General features: G+C 39.8%; 1 protein-coding gene across 2 annotated transcripts in view; it reads left to right on the forward strand.

Annotated features, from left to right (window-relative positions):
• Nucleotides 1-21,001, forward strand: part of hlk (hulk) — a 350,573-nt gene that overhangs the window by 289,212 nt on the left and 40,360 nt on the right. For both annotated transcript variants that reach the window (XM_089239381.1, XM_089239380.1), the window contains exons 32-33: nucleotides 6,603-6,743; nucleotides 16,850-17,032. In XM_089239381.1, coding sequence (XP_089095507.1) covers nucleotides 6,603-6,743; nucleotides 16,850-17,032 — 324 coding nt within the window. The remainder of the gene's footprint in view (nucleotides 1-6,602; nucleotides 6,744-16,849; nucleotides 17,033-21,001) is intronic.

The following is a 21,001-nucleotide window of genomic DNA, read 5'->3' on the forward strand; positions in this document are numbered from 1 at the left end:
TGAATATTTCAGAGCATTCTTGTATATTTTGAAATAATGGATGCCGATTCCTTCCCCTCCAAATATATAAAATCAGGCAAATATTTTTCGTGTCTGAAACGATTGAGACGCACCGGGTCCCTTAGATAAGGGTGTGAGTGCCGTCAAAAAGAATGGGTCCACCCAGGCACGGCTCAGGGGTCCAAGAGAAGAGGTGCCTCACAAAAATTAGATCTGGTTGAAACTTTCGATAATTTGCCTAAAATAAATCACTTCTCCTGGGGGCCCATCAAAGATCCTAGCACAGGCAGCGTTGGAGGATGTGTGGGGCCTCTTATACACTTAGATATTATGCCACGGGTTCTCAAACTTTTTCCACCCACGGCACCTCTTTTCCTAATCAACGCTTATCCGCGGCTCCCCAAAGTAGTTTAACAGTCTCTTCGGAAAACTTTTGCAGGGTGCCGCAGCACACAGTTCGAGAACCCCTGCATTATGTATTTGTATCACTTTCTGTTTTCAATGTAAGCTTCCCCAATATTCCGAAGCACTATACTCAAATGACCCGCAACATTATAGTGTGGAGATGGTTGTCAATTTAAATTATGGAAGAACTTTAAACGCGAATACAACTAAATTATCAACAGTCCAATCCGATCATTGATTAAAAACTGTAAAATACATACGATAGAACTATTCGATTTCAGAATACGCATTAGCATGATTTTAAAGAATTCATGATCAAAACCATCATTTGATTGATGATTAAACCCATTTTCCACCACTTTATCGGTTTATAATAGAATTTCACAGTTTTATGTGAATATTATGGGGGGGGGGGGCACAGGGCATCTGTCCCAGAGACATTTTGAATTCATTACCTTCAAAAAACATTTTAAATTAACAGAAATTGAAAAATAAAGCACACATAAAGGTATTTTCTTTCAATATTTTATTTTATTCAAAAAATAATTTTAATATTTGATTGTCTTGGGCAGGGCCGTCTTTAGAGCATCATGGGCCCCAGGACCAAGCGATTTTTCTGAGATCCCACCTGGCAAATTCTCGAAAATTTTAACTGGTTCTCATTTTTGTGAGACCCGCATTTTCTTGAGGCCCCCCGGGCCGTGCCAGCACCTCCTAGAGATAGAAAGCTTCTGCACTGTTTGCCATAAACGTCATTCAGACTACCAAGCAAGTTTACCACATTTTGAAACACAGCATCTTATTTTGTTTCTTATTTTGGCGTCGAATTTTCCTGGTTTGCTCACAAATACCGCATAGTGATTGGATGTGGGACATAGAAATCGCCAATTCTGAGCCCGATCATTTCTTTTAACGGGTCATCGCTAAAATCAAATAGATTCGAAAAAACGGGACACTCTACTTCAAAAAAGGACGTATGGTCAGTTGAAAATATTTGTGAATATTGTGGCCTGTACAGAGAAAGGACTCACATACTTTGAGCAACGCCAATCATTTCTGACTTCCGGCGTCCCTGAGCAGGGTTGTTGACATTTCTTAGCGGGAACTCCGAAATTGGTGTGGTAGAAGCATAACCCATTTTCAGCTTGTTTGTATTGGGCTCGGCTGCGGGATCGCGAGCGAGAATACCGTTCAAGATGACGGAATCGAGGTCTAGGCTGTCGCTATGAAGTGTGAATAGCGGCCTTCAGCTCACTCAATTCTTTGGTCAGAGCTACGACTTGTTGCTCCGGTGATTGGCTGACTGTGTTCTCAGGTCGACTGGATGCTGAGCAGATATTTGGAATGGCCAACTCAGCGATTTTATCTGACATCGAAGCGAGTTTTTGAAGCCCTTCGCTTGAAGCAGCTAGTATAACTTGGACGTCAGCGGGGAGTCGCGCTAACCACAACGATTTCAATAAGTCATCACTGAAGTTACGTCCAGCAAGCTCACGCATTCGGGCAAGCAGATGCGATGGTTTTGGATCTCCTAGCTCTAAAAATTGCAGTAGCGTACGGATTTTGGATGATTCGCTCTCCGCGTAAACCTTAATCAAACGTGTCTTCAGCACGTCATATTTATTCTGCTGGGGAGGTTCTAGAACTAAAATCTTGAACTGTCGATAAAATATCGGCGTCGATACCAGCAATAGTGTGGTTGAACTCCGTTTCGTCGGCAGTTATCGCTGAGATTGAGAATTGAGAATTGTGCTTCTAGTTATATGAACCACAAGTTCGGATTGTTTCTCCAAAATGGAGGCGGCTTTATAGCGACGCGATTGACATTCGGTGGATGGTCCATTTGGAACGGATGAAACGATTACGGGGTTACCTTGAGAAGCTTGCTGTTCGAAGTCACGGTCGGCGGCACCAATTGATGTGTGTAGGCGCCTATAGGTAGTAAATAGGTAATTCTTAGCATAGCTCATGTAATTCTTCATAAACTCATTCACCACGAGATCTACACAGTAAGTCTTGCCAGGGGCGCTACCATACCCCCCTTCCCCTTGCTTATAAAAGGATATCCGAGAGAAACTGACGTCTAGCGCTCGCGATTACTATAGATGTCCATTCTGAGAGCGCATGCGCATTTTAGAGACAATAGATGTCGAGAATTGATATATTTAATTAGGAACGGTTAACAGCAGCTGTTGAGCAGTTGGTACGACAACGGCACAGAATCTAAGGCAACCGAAAGATTCATGGTTTGAATCCCACCCAAAACTCTATTTTCTCCCTTCTCTTACTTTACTTCTTCAGATGATTCTTTGAGTTTTCCTCCGATACACGGAGGGAAAACGATGCTTGTTCAAGAAGTGCAGGGAACCACTGCCTGATATTCGAATTCAGTAGTTTACACTCGCGATAGCATTGCGTTTGTGAAAAATTTATTTTTGAGGAAAAATAATTACAATTACAACCAAAAAAACCTCAAATACTTTCAGTTTACTACGCGAAAAAAGTAACAAAACGTGTGTGGGGCGGCTGGATGATATGCCATTCCCCACACACACACCTCCGGACACACATTCCCTCCACACACACACAGCTTTGCGTGCAAGTGAAAACAATAAAAAATAAATACAATCATTTCAAAAATTAAAGATGTAAGGTAAAATAGGGGGAAGAACTGCATTATGGGCAAGGTTCGAACCATGAACCTTACGGATGCTTTCGATTCTGCATCGTTGTCGTACGGACTGTTCAACAATCGCTACTAGCCGGTCGTAATTAAATATATCAATTCTCGAACATCTATTTGTCTCTAATCAGCATGCGCTCTCAGAATGGACATCTATAGTAATCGCGAGCGCTAGACGTCAGTTTCTCTTAGATATCCTTTTATAAGCATGGGGAGGGGGGGGGTAGTGCCCCACAGGTTTACATTGTGTGATAATCTTATTGAGCTCCACCAGTGATCTCACCGTCCAGAATGGGATTAAAGGATGCAATGAAATTTGTCAGTTTCCAAATCAAGGTTTAATTAGAAGTTTATCAGCAAAGAGTCCCGAGTAGTGACGAACCCACTCACAGTAGCATGTATGGGTGAAAATGATTTCCACTTGTGAAATATGGTTTCTCAAGTTAGGCAAATTAAATTGTGTTATAATTGGGACGTGGTTTGAAAATGGTTCTGGTTTCGATCCGAAATCTCCCACAAACTCTGAGTTACAATGCGGATGATACAAAAATTAATTATGACATTAGAGACATTATGAGCATAGTACGTAGAACATGCATAGGCATAAACCGTTTAATAAAATTAAGTCTGCTTGAATAGCTAAATCAAAAAGCTTATGCCCACGGAAATTAAAAATTTTGTCTTTGGATTTTCACGCGATCATGACTATTTTGAAGATTCAATGGAAAATGCAGTTTGCCACCTATTCTGGCATTAAAATCAACAGCAATCATTATATACATATAATTCTCACAAAGCTTAGTAGCTAATGATAAAAATTGCAAAAAACTGGGATCGTGATCATGGCTGGGGGAAAATAACAAAAACAATTAATAAACAGTTTTTCAAATTATAATAGGAGCACTCTATAATCAAGTAAAAGAGGTCCCTTTTTAGCAGCTTAATTTAAGTAAATATCTTTGTTATAAAATAATATTAAGCCACCACACTAGGTCTGCCAGTGTTAGAATGTCTATACGCAGGTTGATCAATTATTTCAAATTTTGTACTGGGTTTGGGGATGTTTGCTCTATCTACATGGGAACTTTCGGCAACACAGAATATGCGTCATTTGTATACAAGTTAGGCCAAAATAAAGGGAAAATTGTTTTATTAGCTATGCCTTCTATATCATAAAAAAGAAATTTTAGAGGTTATATTTCGAGATATTTTGGGAGATTCATTTAACAAATTTGGACGGGCGATTGCAGACCCTGTAGTGGGTGCATCAAGATCAACAAGATTATTGTTAGCACAGCCGGTATTTCCGAAACTGTTAAACACCATTACATCTGCTAATAGAGTTAGATTTTATATTGAATGTAAATTCCACCCCATCAGTGAATAAACTATCAGTTTTAAATTTCACTCTTTTGCCATCCTCTATACGCAAGCCTGCCCTGATACGTCTAATTTGGAAACAAAAAAAAAATCTTTATACTGAAACATTATATCCCCGGACTCCGATGATCGGCGTTTTTGGCGCAACCTTTGTAGTACTTGGTCGCGACTCTCTCGGCACACAAATTTCACGATCACTGGAACGCCGTTTGAAGTATTCCACGGGTAGGGAGGGGGTGCACTTTATCCAAAAGCATTTGGGATCCTGCTGACCGTCATTAAGGGGGTCGTCATTGTGACCTGATAATAGCGTTTTAAGCCCCGTTCACATGTGCAATAAAGCATCCCGGGAAGTTCCCCCGCTGTAACGGGTATTTTCGCTACAAACCATTCACATGACGTTTAGTTTATGCCGGTAATCCCCCTCTTCTTTCCGGAAGTAGTCACTGGTTACATGGGTTGAACGGAAGTGATTGATTCAAGATGACTGACGAAGGACCTTAAAGTAGTTTTCGCGGCGCGAAGGATTATGGGAGAGAAGGTCGGTGACGACCCCCAATCCACCCCAAGAAAGATGGGTTTTTTTTTATGAGCTTCTCTCCCACCTTTTTCTTGCCTACGAGGGGAAAAAAGTTGTCATGCCGGTAATTATCACCAAAGCGACCCCCAATCTTGCACATGTGAACAGGGCTTTACTAGTCTCTTGGTAGTACTCTCAGGCCTAAGCCAACGAACTTGTAGTTCGTTTTACCATAATATTTTTGTTGATCGGAACATGCTGTACTGCATCTGCCATAAGACAGGGATGACCATTTCGTGACTAATATCCGGGACACATCAAATTATTCGTATAGTAACTATCTTCCCCCTATTTCTGGGAATTTTGCTTGTTTTTCATATGCTCAACTCACCCTTAAAACAGTGAGTAAATCCAACGAACATTTGATAGTCTGTTTTGGTTGATGATAAACTCAAGCTAGTGCTGACCCTGACGTATGATTTTGAACGGGACAGCATGGCAAGAGGAAAATAGATTGCTTGCCAAGACATTTTAATTTTGTAAATTCTCTCGCAACCCCCCTTATGGGAACACTGCCGTATGTTCCCATAGTAAATTCCCATAGATTACGGTTGTGATTACAGCCCAGAAATGTGCACTGATGCTCCATTTATAGATTTTCTCAGCTACAAGAAATATTTTTGTATAATTTTATCCAAGTAGTTAAACAAATTTCAAAGTATTGGACAAACAGGATTGGATTCATTAGCTAATTTTATGTTTATTATTCGCTGTAAATTGTGTAATATAGTTGACGCTCGTTATAGTGACCCACATCGTCCCCTCGAAAACGGACATTATATTGGTTGTTATTATATCGAAAGGGATAGGAACACATAGGATACTCGTTATATGAAAACATTTGGGACTTATCCTACTGGTCATTTTAATGGAATGGTCGTTATAACAAACATCAAGTTTATCATTCATTTTTAATTATCTTAATAACCTTGAACCTAATTATTATTATTTTTTGTTCTCAACTTGTAGTGTGTGCCCCCCTCAGGGGATGCATGGAGTAACAAATAGAAGGGTATGGAAACTTAAAAATTCAAAAAATAATCAAACTACATTGAAACCAAAATAAGAAAATAAAATCGTACCTCTTTATAGGTAGCTAAATATGTTCAGGCAAGTATAAATAATACAAATGTATTTATCATTTATCGGAAATTTTCTACAACAGTTTAGTGGCTTCCTTCAGCCTGTCTCGAAGAACAATGTTTTTCATACGAAAGTGATAAGTTGTAGAAAATCAGTACAAAGACCCACATTTTGGCCTTCTATGCAGCTACAGTAGAAAACTCTCCTCAAAGATGAGAGGTAGAGAAGGAGCATCAAAAAAAGAGGTGTGATTCTGCCTACATAATATTCACCGTCTACTAGATACACGGGCTTGCTGGGTGGAGCATTTAGAATTAGCTTCTCAAGATTTTTTTTTGCAGTTAAAGATGGAAACCCCCCCCCACCCCCTCCAAGAAAATTCTGCATATCCCTATGACTTTACGTACATCTATTGTAAGACCACCCTTTGAAGAAAGATGTGAAATTTTCTTTTTATATTATTTTTAAAAGGTGATCTGAAAAATAAAGACTCTGTGTTGGAGTTTTTAATAGATGATGACAATCGTGAGTTACCTGATGAAATTGAAACCGTCAACTTGCTAATGTTGAACAAGCTCATTGAAGAATCGCCTTTTCTGGCAGTCTTCTTTGGTGAGTATGTCACATTAATATATTTCAATAACAGTTTTCTTCTTTTTGCAAAGTTTACTATGTAGTCTTTTCCACATACTTGCAGCTATGAACAAAGCAATCAAAACTTGAATACATTACCTTTTGAAGGGAGTTATACGTCCCTGCTTGTGGAATTTTATTATTCCCTTTTTATTGTTTTCGTACTGATAGGTTTTTGTGAGTGAAGCATATAGTCCAGCAGTTACTTTTTTAATTTAAAGACATTTTGACACGTTTTAAAGACTTTTTTTCACTTGTTTGCGCATTTCGCCCCTATAATGGAGAGCCGCCTTTAGAACATCGTGGTCAAAAACCACAAACAAATAAAACCATTGGAAGGAGGTTTGTTTACTGTTCGTCGTCTGGAGAGTTCACCTTTGGACCAGCTGAGCCTGATTTGTTTTCGAATGCTATATGATTATTGGTAGCGATGCCACGAAGGATATTGAGCTCGTTCGGGAGGGAGACGGAATCACAGAAAATTTCTTTCTTTTTTATCCTTTTTTTTAGCTCCTGAAAAAGCTAACCTTTTGCTTTTGCACAGCCCGTACTCAGTCGGGCCGAACTCACATATCAATTAATGTGTAATTAAATTCAAACAGTGCTTCATCAGGATGTCTAACTGTACCAGCATCGAAGAAATTCCCGTCTGCTTCTACCACGAAAGAGTGGCAAGGCCCGACAACAGTGGCTGGCAGAAACTGACTGAGGAATTCCAGACATTAAAATCAACAGCAGAACACGTCACCAGTATGCGACAATTCTTCAACACCATTGAAGGAACATACGAAAGCCTACTACGCGCCGACAACAAGGCAGCCAAAGCATGCAAAAATGGCTTTACGTTTCAAAGCGCATAAATCGACTTTGGCAAAATCCGGAAAACAACGGACAGGAAAGAGATTCAACGACTCGAATTTCTGACAGAAGGGGCCATCAAATATCTTCTGAACTACCCCTATCCGTGTTACTTCGAAGATTACCCAGGACTTGCTGTCATGAGACGGAAAGCACTGGAGGAAAACGGGAAAACAAAGTCTTCGTCCACACACGACGACGCTATGGTCCCCCCACCATATGATCATTTCACCGGTCCAAGGCTCGCAACACCTGACGTGCCACCAGCCGCAAACGCAAATATCCCGCCTCCCTCCAAAATCCCAAGTGTAGTGTCTCCAGGAAAATGTCTCCCGGACGAGACTTCTTCGGATTTCCCGATTCAGACTTAAATTTTCGAGAGGAAAACAAGTGACGAGAACATCCGGGAACCTTCCAAGCCCATCGAAAGTCTCCCCGCCCTCTCTTGCAAAACAGTTCAAACGGACCAATCACGAAGCAAGACAGCTGAGCAAGCACCGCCCCCAACGGTGTCTGACAGATTGCCTACCTCAACGGCATCACCGCCACGTTACGCCGTTTCCTTCATCGGCGACAGCCGCTGGCTTAAAATTGCGGATTCCGTTCGAGATCTGTGCAAAGAGAAATTCGAAGTGAAATTCGAAAAGGATCACCATCGGCTAACCTTCGCCAACGCGAATGACCAAAAGAATGTTCTCATCTTTCTTCGCGAGAATAATTTCTGCATCGAACATTTCACAGTGCAAGTGCGCGATTCACTTCACTTCATTCTCAAGGGACTTGACCATCTGACCCCCACAAGTGAAATTAAAAGTGAACTCTGCAATCTTGGCTTCGAAATCACCGACATTTCCCAACTTTCTTCCGCTAAAAACCGCCAAAAAGACGAAAACTTCCGCTCTAGAAAGTTGTGGTTCCCCCGCACCGTGAAATCGCGTCAACTTCTTTTCCTTCGCGAACTAAAATTTCTGGCAGTACAAGTCGAATTCTTCAAACGACACCCCAGCCGCTCTTCCCGCCAGCGGTGTACAAAATGCCAGCGATGGATAACGGTCTTTCTTAACTCCGAGGAGCGCTGTATCAAGTGCACAAACTCACACATCGGCAGCCCATGCACCAAGATAAAAGGAAAAGACACACCTGAATGCGTCAACTGTTTCCAGAGCCATCCCGCAAACTACAGGAAATGTAGTGCCTACAAAGCCGAACTAACGAAGCTCAAATCCGGCGTCATCCAGCCAGAAAAAACGGGACAAGGCAAACGTTCAGCTACGCCGCATAGGACCTGTGCGCACTATGGTTCGGTTGATCTTATCAGCAACCGTGGAGTTCGTGTCAAACATGCATCGCTGTTTGCAACTACGAGTTGTTTTTTTTTTTGTTTTTTTTTTTTTGTATGGCATCCTGGAATTGACTAAATTCTTTTTCGTTAAATTGAAGCTGTTTACGGTTAACTGCTGATTCGTGTTCATAAATCTATTCTATAATATAAAATCCCAAACTCGAAAAGGGCCTGTTTCTATGCAACGAAAATCGGTTAAGATCTTGGGTGAAGTTTCCATCTAACTCTTGAATATATCGGTAAATGTTTGACCCATCCAGATCAAATTATGTTTATATACCGAAAGGCGTGACCCCACATTCTGCAGCAAACCCCCAAACCAGCTTTTTCACGGGCCCCTCTGTGGTTAATTTGTAGTGTGAAAAATCAAAAAGTGGAAACAATCTTTCTGGCCCCTATCAGCCCTGCCCTTGTGGGGGCCATGCCGACAGGTATATATATGTCAAATATACATATATCATCAGTGCTCGCAACACACAGGGTCGGGGATACCGAGGGCGTGGCATTGCACATATCCCTTTATGGAGAAGTTAAAAGGTTTCATTTCCAGGGGGCCTTTGACGGATCTCATTGTTTTCTTGGTGCTTTAACATTCAAAAATTTGCAATAGTGGAAGCCCAAGAAATATTCAGCCTGGGAGCCCCATAAAAATCTGTGAATTGGGTCCCGGCTCCTTGATTGGGTGGACCTGGACTTCATTCGTTTTTAAAATGAATGCAAATAAAAAATTTTCGTGGCCCTCACGGGGGGCCCCATGGAAAAGTTGACAGGTTTCATTTCGTGAGCCTTGGATGAATCTCAATGATTTTTGTTGTTTAACATTGTAAAATTTGCAACAGGGGAAGCCCGAGGCAAATCCAGTGTTTGGGGCTCCCACTAAAAATCTGCGTATTGGGTCCTGGGTAATTGGTTGGGAGGCCTCTGGATTTTATCATGGTTCGTACGGTCCTTGAAAACCTTGAAAAGTCCTTGAAAAAAAAAAGTTCATTTTCAAGGCCTTGAAACCCACGTGTCCTTGAAAAAGAATTTTTTTTTAAGAATTCTGCGAGAGTCCTTGAAAAAAAGCCAGTTTTTTCCGAAATAGTTTTTGCCACTTTTTGTTTTACTCCGTAAGTGACGTCCTTAAAAAAAGTGCAAAGCACAGGGAAAAAGCCTTAGCAGCCAATAACCCTGGATAATTGGATTTAAAGCACATTTTTTTCCCCATTATTCTTAAGCCGGGTTTTCGTAGGAGCAGGTTTTCTGTGCTGCGTGCAAAGTGAATCGCCCAGCGTGACACGTCGTCCACTCACCAATAAGAAAACAGGTTCGACTGTTTTCCTAGAGAGCGCAACAAGCGTCACGGCAGTGTTTTACGTCGGGCGTGATTGGCCGACTGCTTTTGGAGGATTCAAATGTATTGTGCGCCACGCGTTTCATCGATCTTATCTTCATTTCTGTTTTCTTTCACTTCCCTTCATCAAGCTCGATGCTTCCCTTCAAACCGGAGCATGCGGACGACAGAGTAGCTGATGCGCCACGGTAGGAAAACACAAACGCGTAGTGTGATTATGTAACACGTTTCTGTCGACGCGAAATGATCCCGTTCGGTTCATGCGGCGCCAAAAACCTGTTTTGGAATGTTTTTTCCCTTTCTATTCTCTGTGCACGTGGAACCGCTCGGCCCGACACAATATGTAAATCGCCGGCGGCTTGCTCTCACCCTCACGGGAGCTCGGCTTTATATTGTAGGCTGGTTTTTTTCCGCGTGTATGCAGAACCTCCTGGAGATAGGCCTCCGCACTCATCTTGTGACGTCAGTAAGCAGTCCATTTTCCCTCAGAATATTCAGGGGAAAAAAATTCCCTGCTCGTGCCAGTATCATCGTTGTGAGGAAAAGAAATGATTGGGTTCAGAATTGGCGATTTCTATGCCCCACATCCGATCACTACATGGTATTTGTGAGCCAATCAGGAAAATTCTGTGCCAAAATAAGAAGAAACGAAATAGGATGCTGTGTTTCAAAATGTGGCAAACTTACTAGGTAGTCTGAATGACGTTTATGGCAAACAGTGCAGAGGCCTTCTATCTCTAGGAGGTGATGGTGTATGTCGGGATTGTTTTTTTTCTCCCTGAGATTGCCGGTTGTTATTTGTCGGCCGTTTTATTTATTTTTATGATCGTAAATGATCTTGTTTTTTTTTTCCTTGCAACTTTATTGAATAAAAGCTAGAGTTCAAAATTAACTTCCTATCGTTGTTTTTTTTCTTCAACTCAGTCGGCACGCTCTGGCCCCCAACAACCCACTTCTAGGGAAACCCTGCTTTATGGTAGCATGTATTCTGTGATCGTATGTTGACATATTTGGAGTCGTTGGAAGTCATTAAACTTTTGTACTAGGTATTTTTTCTGGAGGATTCCAGAAATCAATATCTTAAAAAAAGTTTCATAATTTTTGCGTAATTTTTCCATAATTTCGAAATTTCAGCCTTTCGGTCCGTAAGTGAGCGAAGCTACCTCTGATTAGTGTCAACAAAATATTGATTTTTTTTAATTAAGGAGTGACCCCAGTAGCACAACGATATAGTACAATACCTGGACCATATTGTTATATATCGAAATGTCAGAGGAATATCAGATGTCATAACTATGATATAGAACGATCTTGTCCTATATGGTGCAAATTATTTATGATGTTAATTGATCAAGTCTTTAATTTTTCAGTCGAATATGTATTTGTGTGTGATTCCATGTGAATAATCTCTACTTTGAAGGACAACAACTTGGGACAATAAATTATTTTAAAATAGTTTGAAAAACATAGATCCATATCGTGAACCTGACAAAGATCTATATCAGATTCTCGATATAAACCTGATATAGATCTATCGAAGAGGACATAGTTCTATATACTGAACATGACATAGTTCTATATCCTGAACATGACATACATCTATATCCTGAACATGACATACATCTATATCGTGAACCTGACACAAAGATATATATCAGATACACAATATGCTGATATATCAATATATCGTGTGCATTTAAATAAAAATATTGCCTTCAAATAAAAATTTGGAAAAAATTTAAAGTCGGTAGAATTTTTTGTTTGAATGGGAATTAAAAACGTTTGAATGAATAATTTTTCATATGAAATTTTGATTTTAATAGGATTAATTATGTTGATATATCAAAATCATTTCATCAGTTATAATTGAATCCTTACTGTGTATGTTTTACATAGTAAATGTTGGTATTTTAGGAGGAGCAAGAACTTACACACCGTAACTTTAATTGCCACTTTATAATTGCACATATTTTTTTTAATTTAGAAAAATTTGCTCTTGTTTTTGTTGTATATGTGTTTTTTCTTAAAATTATTTATTATTTATCTTTGATGTTTTCATTTTCTACTATACTTTGAGAATTTTAACTTTTTTTGTGTTGCATATTTTTTATTCTGTATTTTTTGTTTTATTAGCATTAATTAATAATTTTAAATAAATAGTTAATATACTACACAATACATTAATTTGTTTCTTGTGTTATAATTTCCTTAATTATAATATAATTTTTCAATTATCTGCCTCAAAATGATAAATATGTCTCACAATTTCTATTTAGTAATTTTTGTGCATACATGAAAATGAATAAATTTGATTGAAAATACAAGTAAAAAAACCATTACTTGTAAATTAATGTTATAATAGCAACCAGTAACCAGTGCTGTAGTGGTGGGTTGGTAAGATACGGAGTTAGAGATGGGAAAATTTCAGGGTACATGAGGTCAAACCCACCCACCTCCAGAAAATTATACTTTTTTTTTTTTTGTATTTCTTCTGAAAAGGCGCCATCTATCGTCCAAAATTTGAAATATTTGAATATATCACATTCACGATATAGATCTATTTATCTTTGACTATGCCTTTTTTTAGCCAGAACGATATCGTGGCCTGATATAGATCTATATCTTTGTGCTACTTGGGGATGTGAAGCGCTCGTACAAGGTTCTTTAAAGAAAGAAAACAAAAAATGAGTGGCCAAGTGTATGTACTTTTAATAACTTGATAGCAGGGATTTTTCAGCCACAAGATTTGCTGAGTGTGCCAGACAAAAATGCCGCCAAATGCAAGCTGTGCTTCAATATCGCTTCAATGGGTGAATCGGTGCTGAAATCCATTGAGCTTATATTACTGGAGGGAGTATGACGCAGGGCCATAACTAGGATTTTGCTATTGTCTTGCCGCCCACACCAATTCTGAATTCGATAATTTTATAACGGTACTCACCTAAAAATTGCCACACGGGGCAGTTGCTCCCCCGCCCTTTATAGTTCGTTTCAAGTTAACTTTGCAATAAAGGGGAAGCTACGAGGGAATCGCATCACACGTTGCTATGACAACGGAAGCCTTCCAACCAATGTATCGATGCGCGGTAAGGTATGGCTGATTCTCACCAATATCACTGAGAAAAATCTTTTTTTACGTATAATGGTAACCGATATTTTTAATTTAAAAATTTTAAACGAATAAAGATAAGATCGGTTCATCGGTTCGAATATATATATGCACTGAACAAAGGAATTATTCCAGGTTGCCAGAAAAATGGGGAGAGAAATTCGAGGAGCTGAATGGTGAAGTTCCATTCCACAGAAAATAGGTCTTTGATTGGCGCTCTTGAACTGATAACAATAAAAAAACAAAAAACGATGAAGAAAAAATTAAATTTTTCTAACTAATCTTTCTACCTGAGCATACAGTAAAACTTGATTATAATGACATTCATAAAGTAACATGATTACGCCGTTAAAACCGAGATATATATTTTAAAATACTTGAATGAAATGCATTGGATCCCGATTATAATGTTTTAACAAAAAAAAACCAATAAGTACCTCATCCAAAAAAGTGCAAATTACCGGGGGGGGGGGGGCAACCATTTGTAATAAATTCATAAAAAAATCAGAACAAAAAATAAATGGACATCTGAAGGAAGAAGTTTTTATATTTGAAAATTCCATATCAAATTTTTGAAACATTCATTAAAAATATAAATATGAACCGGGGAGGAAATATGTCCCTAAGGGCTGGCATTGTGTGTGTTTTGCTTTCATTATTCTGCCTTTTTGGTATTTATTTTTGTATCGTATATGAATGTGCCTGTCTGTGTGTTGTTTGTATAATGAAAAAAAAAACCGGCTTGACAAAACGTTGTATGCGGGTAATATGGAAGAGTGTACTCAGACAACTTCACACCTGCCGTTGTTTTTAAGCAGTTTTTGATTTATTTACACATACAGGGTCACAACTAGGGAGAACGGGTCTATCGTTGCGGGCGCTGGATTAGAAGGGGCGCTGAATTTACCCTTTAGCCGCTCCTTCTACATTACACGGGAACGCCAAAAGCGTGCTTGCCCCAGCTAAAAAGTATCTAGCTGAGGCTCTTTACATACCTTACAACATACAGACAATGCCGTACAGGGTCGCAACTACACTGCTCAAAACAATTAGGGGAGCAGGCAAAAAAGTGAAGAAAACCGTGCGAGACAGCCACGTATTGGCATACAATGGATAGTACACGCGTATCAATGTGCAATACAGAAAAAAGACGTAAAAAAATTTGGAATTAAGCTTTAATTCTTTGAAAATATGGAAAAAACATGAAAAGATGATTTAGGGCAACAATTTGGTTACATGTAAACGATAAAAAAAAGTACTGTGTAGACATGATGCATGAGTTTTAATAGAGCGTGTGGTCTCCTCAAACAGCTAAGACTGCTGCACACCTGTTTGCCATGGATGCGATGAGGTTATCGATCAGACTTTGGGGAATACTGTTCCACTCCTCAAGAAGTGCAATCTGCAAGTCTCGGACAGTAACAGGCGGCCTTGGTCGCGCAGCAATGCGTCGTCCGAGCATGTCCCAAACATGCTCGATTGGATTCAGGTCAGGAGAGCACGCTGGCCATTCCATACGCTGTATTGTTTCAGCTTCAAGCATGTTCTCCACCAGACGAGCTCTATGCGGTCGGGCATTATCATCCTGGAAAACAAAGGAATCTCCAATTTCTGCAGCGTAAGGGATGACATGAGGTCGCAGTATCTCGTCTGCATACCTTCGGGCCGTCAAAGTGCCATTCCGAATGATATGCAGGTCCGTACGTCCGCCTATGCTGATTCCACCCCATACCACCCAACCAGCTCGTCTGTATTGTGACCTTTCACGAACGAATGCGGAGTTATTTCGAGTGCCCCTGTCCCTCCATACCAGAAAACGTCGGGTGTCACACTCCAGACTGAATCGGGACTCGTCTGTAAACAGCACTTGGCTCCAATCATGTTGCTCCCAATCTCGATGTTCAGCAGCCCATCTTCTTCGGGCCGCACGGTGGCGTGGGGTCAACGGAATGCAGACCATTGGCCTACGTGCATAGAGCCCTCCCTCATGAAGCCGATTACGTACTGTTTGGCTGAACACCCTTCGTCCTGTTGCCAAGAGCAACCGTCTTTGCAGCTGCGTAGCATTCTCTGTTCTGTTTCGACGGTCTGTTAACCGTACATACCGGTCATCAGTTGCTGTAGTGGCGCGTGGCCGACCTTGCCCTGGTCGACGTCTAACATTTCCTGTTTCTTGGAATCGATTCCACAGCCTTGCAACAACACTTCTGGCGACTCCAACAGCGTCCGCGACACTACGTTGTGTTTACCCGGATTCCAGTCTGCCTATAACACGCCATGCCATGGATTCTGGTAAATCACGTTGTTGAGACATCCTCAAGTCACCTTGTGTCAAAAAAAAAATACTGCGCAATCGAATTTCACAGTTACGGCAGTAAAACAGACGTTTCTGCAACATCCCGATTTCTGCCCTTATCTCCTTTTTCTTGTTTTTAACGTCATGAACTTTCATTTGCAGTTTTCTTCTTCCGTTTCCTGCTAGGCTTTAAATTATGGATGATTCATTTTATGTTACTTATCGGTATACATCTTTGCGTAATTTTGTTAAAACCATGTGCTCCCCTAATTGTTTTGAGCAGTGTACATGCTTGGTCAGCCGGGGCAAGCACGCATTTTGGCTCCTCCTTGTAATATTGAAGGAGATGAAAGCCTGAAATTTGCGCACCTTTTTGGTTCGGAGTCCGGGGCACTAGACCCGCTGCTTCTTCCTACTAGTTGCGGCCCTGATGCCGTATGTACAAGGGGTTAAGCGAGCCCAGGGTAGTATGTTTGGTAGTAAGTACAAATTTTAGTAATTCGCGATCATGAACTTCAAATTATAACTTGAAAAAGGCAGATTTTTTTATGATTTTTCAAAAATGAAATTTTCAGAAATTTTATTCCGACTTTCTATCTGAATTTTTTTTTCCTGGCCATGAACAGAAATAATTTTTTTAAAAATAGGGGGAAATATTTTTCCATAAATTTTTTTTGTCACATGGCACATGGGTTTTCCCAAAATTATAATTTTTAATTATTTTGAGTAAACTAAGATGATTAATTTAGTTCGTCTCTTGCTTGCCGGATGAGTGCTCTACCATCTAAGCTATGGAAGCAGAAAATTTCAACCTTGGAGCGTATATAATGTTGAAAGGCTCCGTACATGGACGGCGGCAGCAATCAACTAATAGCTCGTGAATGACATAGGCCACCAAATGGCCACATGCATATAGAAATGCCCTCTCCACTTATTAATACAAGATTTATTAAAAGACTGGTTGGGCAATGGAGAGACCGGGGTTCGAGTCCCCGTGGGGACAGTGTTGAATTTTCTTCCTTGCAATCATCTCCACAAATAACCAGTCTTTCAATGAATCTTGTATAGACTACTCGTGTTTGTGTTATCGTGCATTATTGGTAATTTATATTTTTTAATTATGAAGTGAAATATTTTTTTTCCTTAGATGACCATAACTGCTTTGAGTGTGAACGAGTTCTGATGGCTCTCGAAAACATTGACGATGAGTGTGATGTCTTTGGCATTGACCTGGTGAAAATATTTGATTCAGATGCTCGGAAACAGTGGAATGTTGAAAATGTTCCTGCAGTTGCTTTTTTTCGAAAGCAGGTACCAATGTATTTTGATGGTAAGGTTGCACCTCTCTTTTCTTGATCTGTTATGTTTTCAGAAATCTTGTCTAATTTTATATTTGCTTGTAGTACTCTACTTTACAAAGCATAACCTTTAATGAGTTGTTAAATTCAGGCTAATGCTATTTTTTGAAATTCTGCATATCACGTGACTTTTTTATGGATTTGAACTTTACAAAACTTATTTCATATCTATATTAAACGTTTTGGTAATCACACAAATGCTAAATAATTATGTAATCCTTTTGTATGATTATAATCCTCTCAAGTACATGAAAACTAGAAACTTGGGTCTATAAATTGAAGCCAATACTAAACAGCAATGGTCTCATGGCTTTATAAGTGCTCAAACTCAATCCCTTAAGTTGAAGGTTTAAAAGAAGTCATGACTTGCGTGTAGATTATTTAGCTTTGTTTGTCTTCCGTCGAAATATACGTCAGGATTTTAAACTTCTTCATTTTTTCTTCCTGTTGAATTCATTGTTCAACAAATTGTTGAGGCAAAGTTGGACATACCCTATTGGATTTTTTTTAATTACCCTTGAAACTTTTAATGGTGGAAAGACAGTCTTTGCTGAGTGTAGGCTCAGTTGATAGCCTCTTCATCATATCTATGCTGATTCGAAAACATTACTACGCTAAGCAAATGACTTTAATAGGGTGCAGTATAAAATACTTTAAACTTTCTGGCGTCTTTCTTGGGCTATAAAAATACAATGGATCCATTAAACTCAAGTTAGATGGTAGAGGAGGTCTATGCCCTTACCAGGTATAATATTATTTCTTCATAATGGCATTTTACTGGCGAACCGTTGATTCTCGAAGCATGCTTCCAATTAGAAAAAATATATAAATGTGTGGAACTCAGATACGTCATTCATGTTGCAAGGGGTTGTATAAATATTAAAAGAAAAATAATGTTTTATAAAGACACCCCGTGCCCAAAAACTCAATTAGAAAGTTGTTTCCCTCTCTCCTGATGCCAACAAAAAAAATTCCACGTTTGTAAGTGCAATATTTACTGAGATGTTTTAATTCAAAAAACAGAAGGGAACTTGGGAGGGACAGCATTATATGCAGGTAAACCATTTTGTGAATGTCAATTTTTGCGCTTACACGCATGATTTCTCCAATCTGATTCAACCAATTCTTAAGAAATTTTGCACACTTATTAATCCAACACAGGGTTATATAGAATGAACCTCAATCTTGGAGATTGAATGAAAATTTCAAGTTTTAGAAATTTTTAAGTTTTGAAAAAGTGTAAAAGTTAAAAATTTTTGAATTTGAAATTTAAAAAATATACTTTGTGTCACATAATTTTGTGAAGCCTGAGATTAAGTCTAATAATGCATTTATATCAAGCAAAACAAACATTAGAGCTTTAAGTAAAATATAACTCATGTCATCTATGTGCAAGGCAGTTTTTTTCAGGGGCAAAATTCTATGATAAGTTTGTTTTAAAGATCACGCACAGGCTTATATGCACATTCCAAAAAGTGTATGATAGAGGATAAGAACATTATCTATGCGGATGACAAATAATTTTCAAACACGAAAATTAATTCACCTTTTTTAATTACTTTACGAAACGATCAATGTATATGCCTTGCAGTGAAATACTTGACAGTCACATGTGCCTCTTCCACTCTAATACAAAGGCCACAACAGACAAGATGCCCAACGAGGTGGCTGAAAAAAGATGTCCATAAAGAATATGGATGTTGAATATACAGGGTGTTCCGTTAATAGACCAACAAAATCAGAGGGTTGTTAGTAGACATCAAGAGGAACAAAAATTGCAATGGAACATGGTGTCACAAACCACGTTGAGAGGGTGAAAAATCGCGAAAAATGCATGCAGGATTCGACGTCACGCTGGAATGACAAAAAGTACAATAATAAGTACAAAAAGATTTATTTGATTAATTTTTACAGGAGTTGTTAGAAGTGGCGGCCGCTGACGTCATTGCACAGTCTACAACGACGTAAAAACGATTCCTGGACGCGCTCGAAGATACCGGGTATACTTTTGATGTCTGCCGCAGCGATGACAACCCGCGCTATGAGATCCTCTGGTGTGTCCACAGGCGTCGCATTGCAACGTTTTAATTGCATTAAACCCTTCTTGGTCGGTTTTTTTTTTCGATTTCCGATCCAAAAAAAGAATTTTTTTTATTGCTGAAAATCAATACATGTTCCATCCTTAATTCGAAAATGCAAAATATTTTTGTCAGTAAGCAGTTTTTTGCTCGACCTACTGGTGGTCGTACATGTAATATCCCATTAACTGATCTCCAGTTTTTCCAGCAATGCACCCAAATTTTAAATTAAAATAAAATATTCTGATACTATATTTATCAAAGCTACTGCTTTGAGGTATTTAAGATAACTATCTGCATAAAAAGAATAAAAATACGTAAAAAAAAGTTCTGGAAAAGGTTTTAAAACCTAAAAATTGTAGGACTATAGTTGCACCATCTCTTGGCAATATTCAGAAATACTTTTTTTACAATTTTTCTCTTCGTCGCATGTCATGCGATGCCGACCATACGGGCGCAAAAAAAGCCGAACGTATGGCAGGCGACGCCGACCAAGAAGGGTTAAAGGTTTTCGTATATATCACTGCAAGTTACCAGGCAAAGACACAATGAACAAACAATTTATTAGGTTTCTTAACAACCAGAGAATTCCAAATACAAATACAAATACAACGCCACAACAGGCAAATTGCCCAACGAGGTGGCTGCATCAAAGATCCCCGAGCCCCTACCTACTACTGCTACACCACCCCCCCCCCCGCGGAACCCCCCAACGAATCGATACATGCGGGAATGTGCGTGTACGTGTAGTGCAACCTGACGTAAAGTTTTGTTTTTTCTGTGTAATGCTTGTTATGTGTAGTGCTGTCATCTGCCCCCAGTTGTACTAACTATGAGTGAAGTGTTATGGTTGAATGATTTACCGTTGTAGGACTGTTGCTCTCTGTGGCGAGACTTTTTAACGGGGAGATCGGCTCGCATTTGCGCCTTGAAGTTGGGAACCACAGAAAACCAACTTCAGCCGACCACCACTGTGGGGTTCGAACCCGGATCCTCGCATCACGAGTCCGGCACTGTAACCACTCGACCACCACAGCGCCGAACAGTAAAGTTTATCACCTTTTTCACAAGTCGAGGAATTCGAAGGGGTCGAGGTAAATCCACAATCAATCAGTCCTCTTGACAAGTAGTAATGAATCCAGAGGGTCCGATTGGCGGCGACGAGTGTTCGGCGAAGACGAGTCCATGGGGTCCACTGGGCGGCGATGAATGATCGCCGACGATGAAGCTGTGGGGTCCGGTCGGTGGTGTTGAACGATCGGCAACGAGATCGTAGGGTCCAGTCGGGGCTGATGACGAAGTCGTAGAGTTCACTCGGCGACGAGGTCGTAGTCTCCCGCTGATATAGTTAGTCCATCTGATGAAGCAGTGATCAGGAACGGTAGGTTAGTCCAACGTAGTAGGTCGAGATGATAAGTCTATCTGAGAATTGTATGTTGTAAAAATATGTAATTTATGACACATACTGAACTGGAATAAAATTGAAAAACAAACAAAAAACTCAGCATAGGCAATTTCTGGTGGAGGTGGTCCTCAAAGAACAGAAGTTCTATCCATGTATTTTCAGAGACCTCAGCAATGACTTGGCAAATTACTTCTAGGGATGGAGAACTCTTAGCAGACCAGCTGTGCTCACGCTCAGTGAATTCACAAATGCAGACAAGCAAGAAGGAACTACGCCCTCTCAAACGAGCTCTCCAAGCGCCATCTAGACTAATTTGCACAGACAGTAGTGGGAAGAATTTCCCTCTCCGCAAGAGTGTAGCCGTGTAGCCGAAAAACATGTCCGTTGTAGCGTAGTGGTGAACTCATTTTCGCCAATGAGATAACAAATCATTATTTTTGATTAAATGATTTTTAATT

This window comes from Pholcus phalangioides, unplaced genomic scaffold (genome assembly GCF_987345545.1).
Source record: "Pholcus phalangioides strain wild (caught in Gottingen) unplaced genomic scaffold, Ppha-v1.0 ptg000011l_1, whole genome shotgun sequence".
NCBI classification, from domain to species: domain Eukaryota; kingdom Metazoa; phylum Arthropoda; class Arachnida; order Araneae; family Pholcidae; genus Pholcus; species Pholcus phalangioides.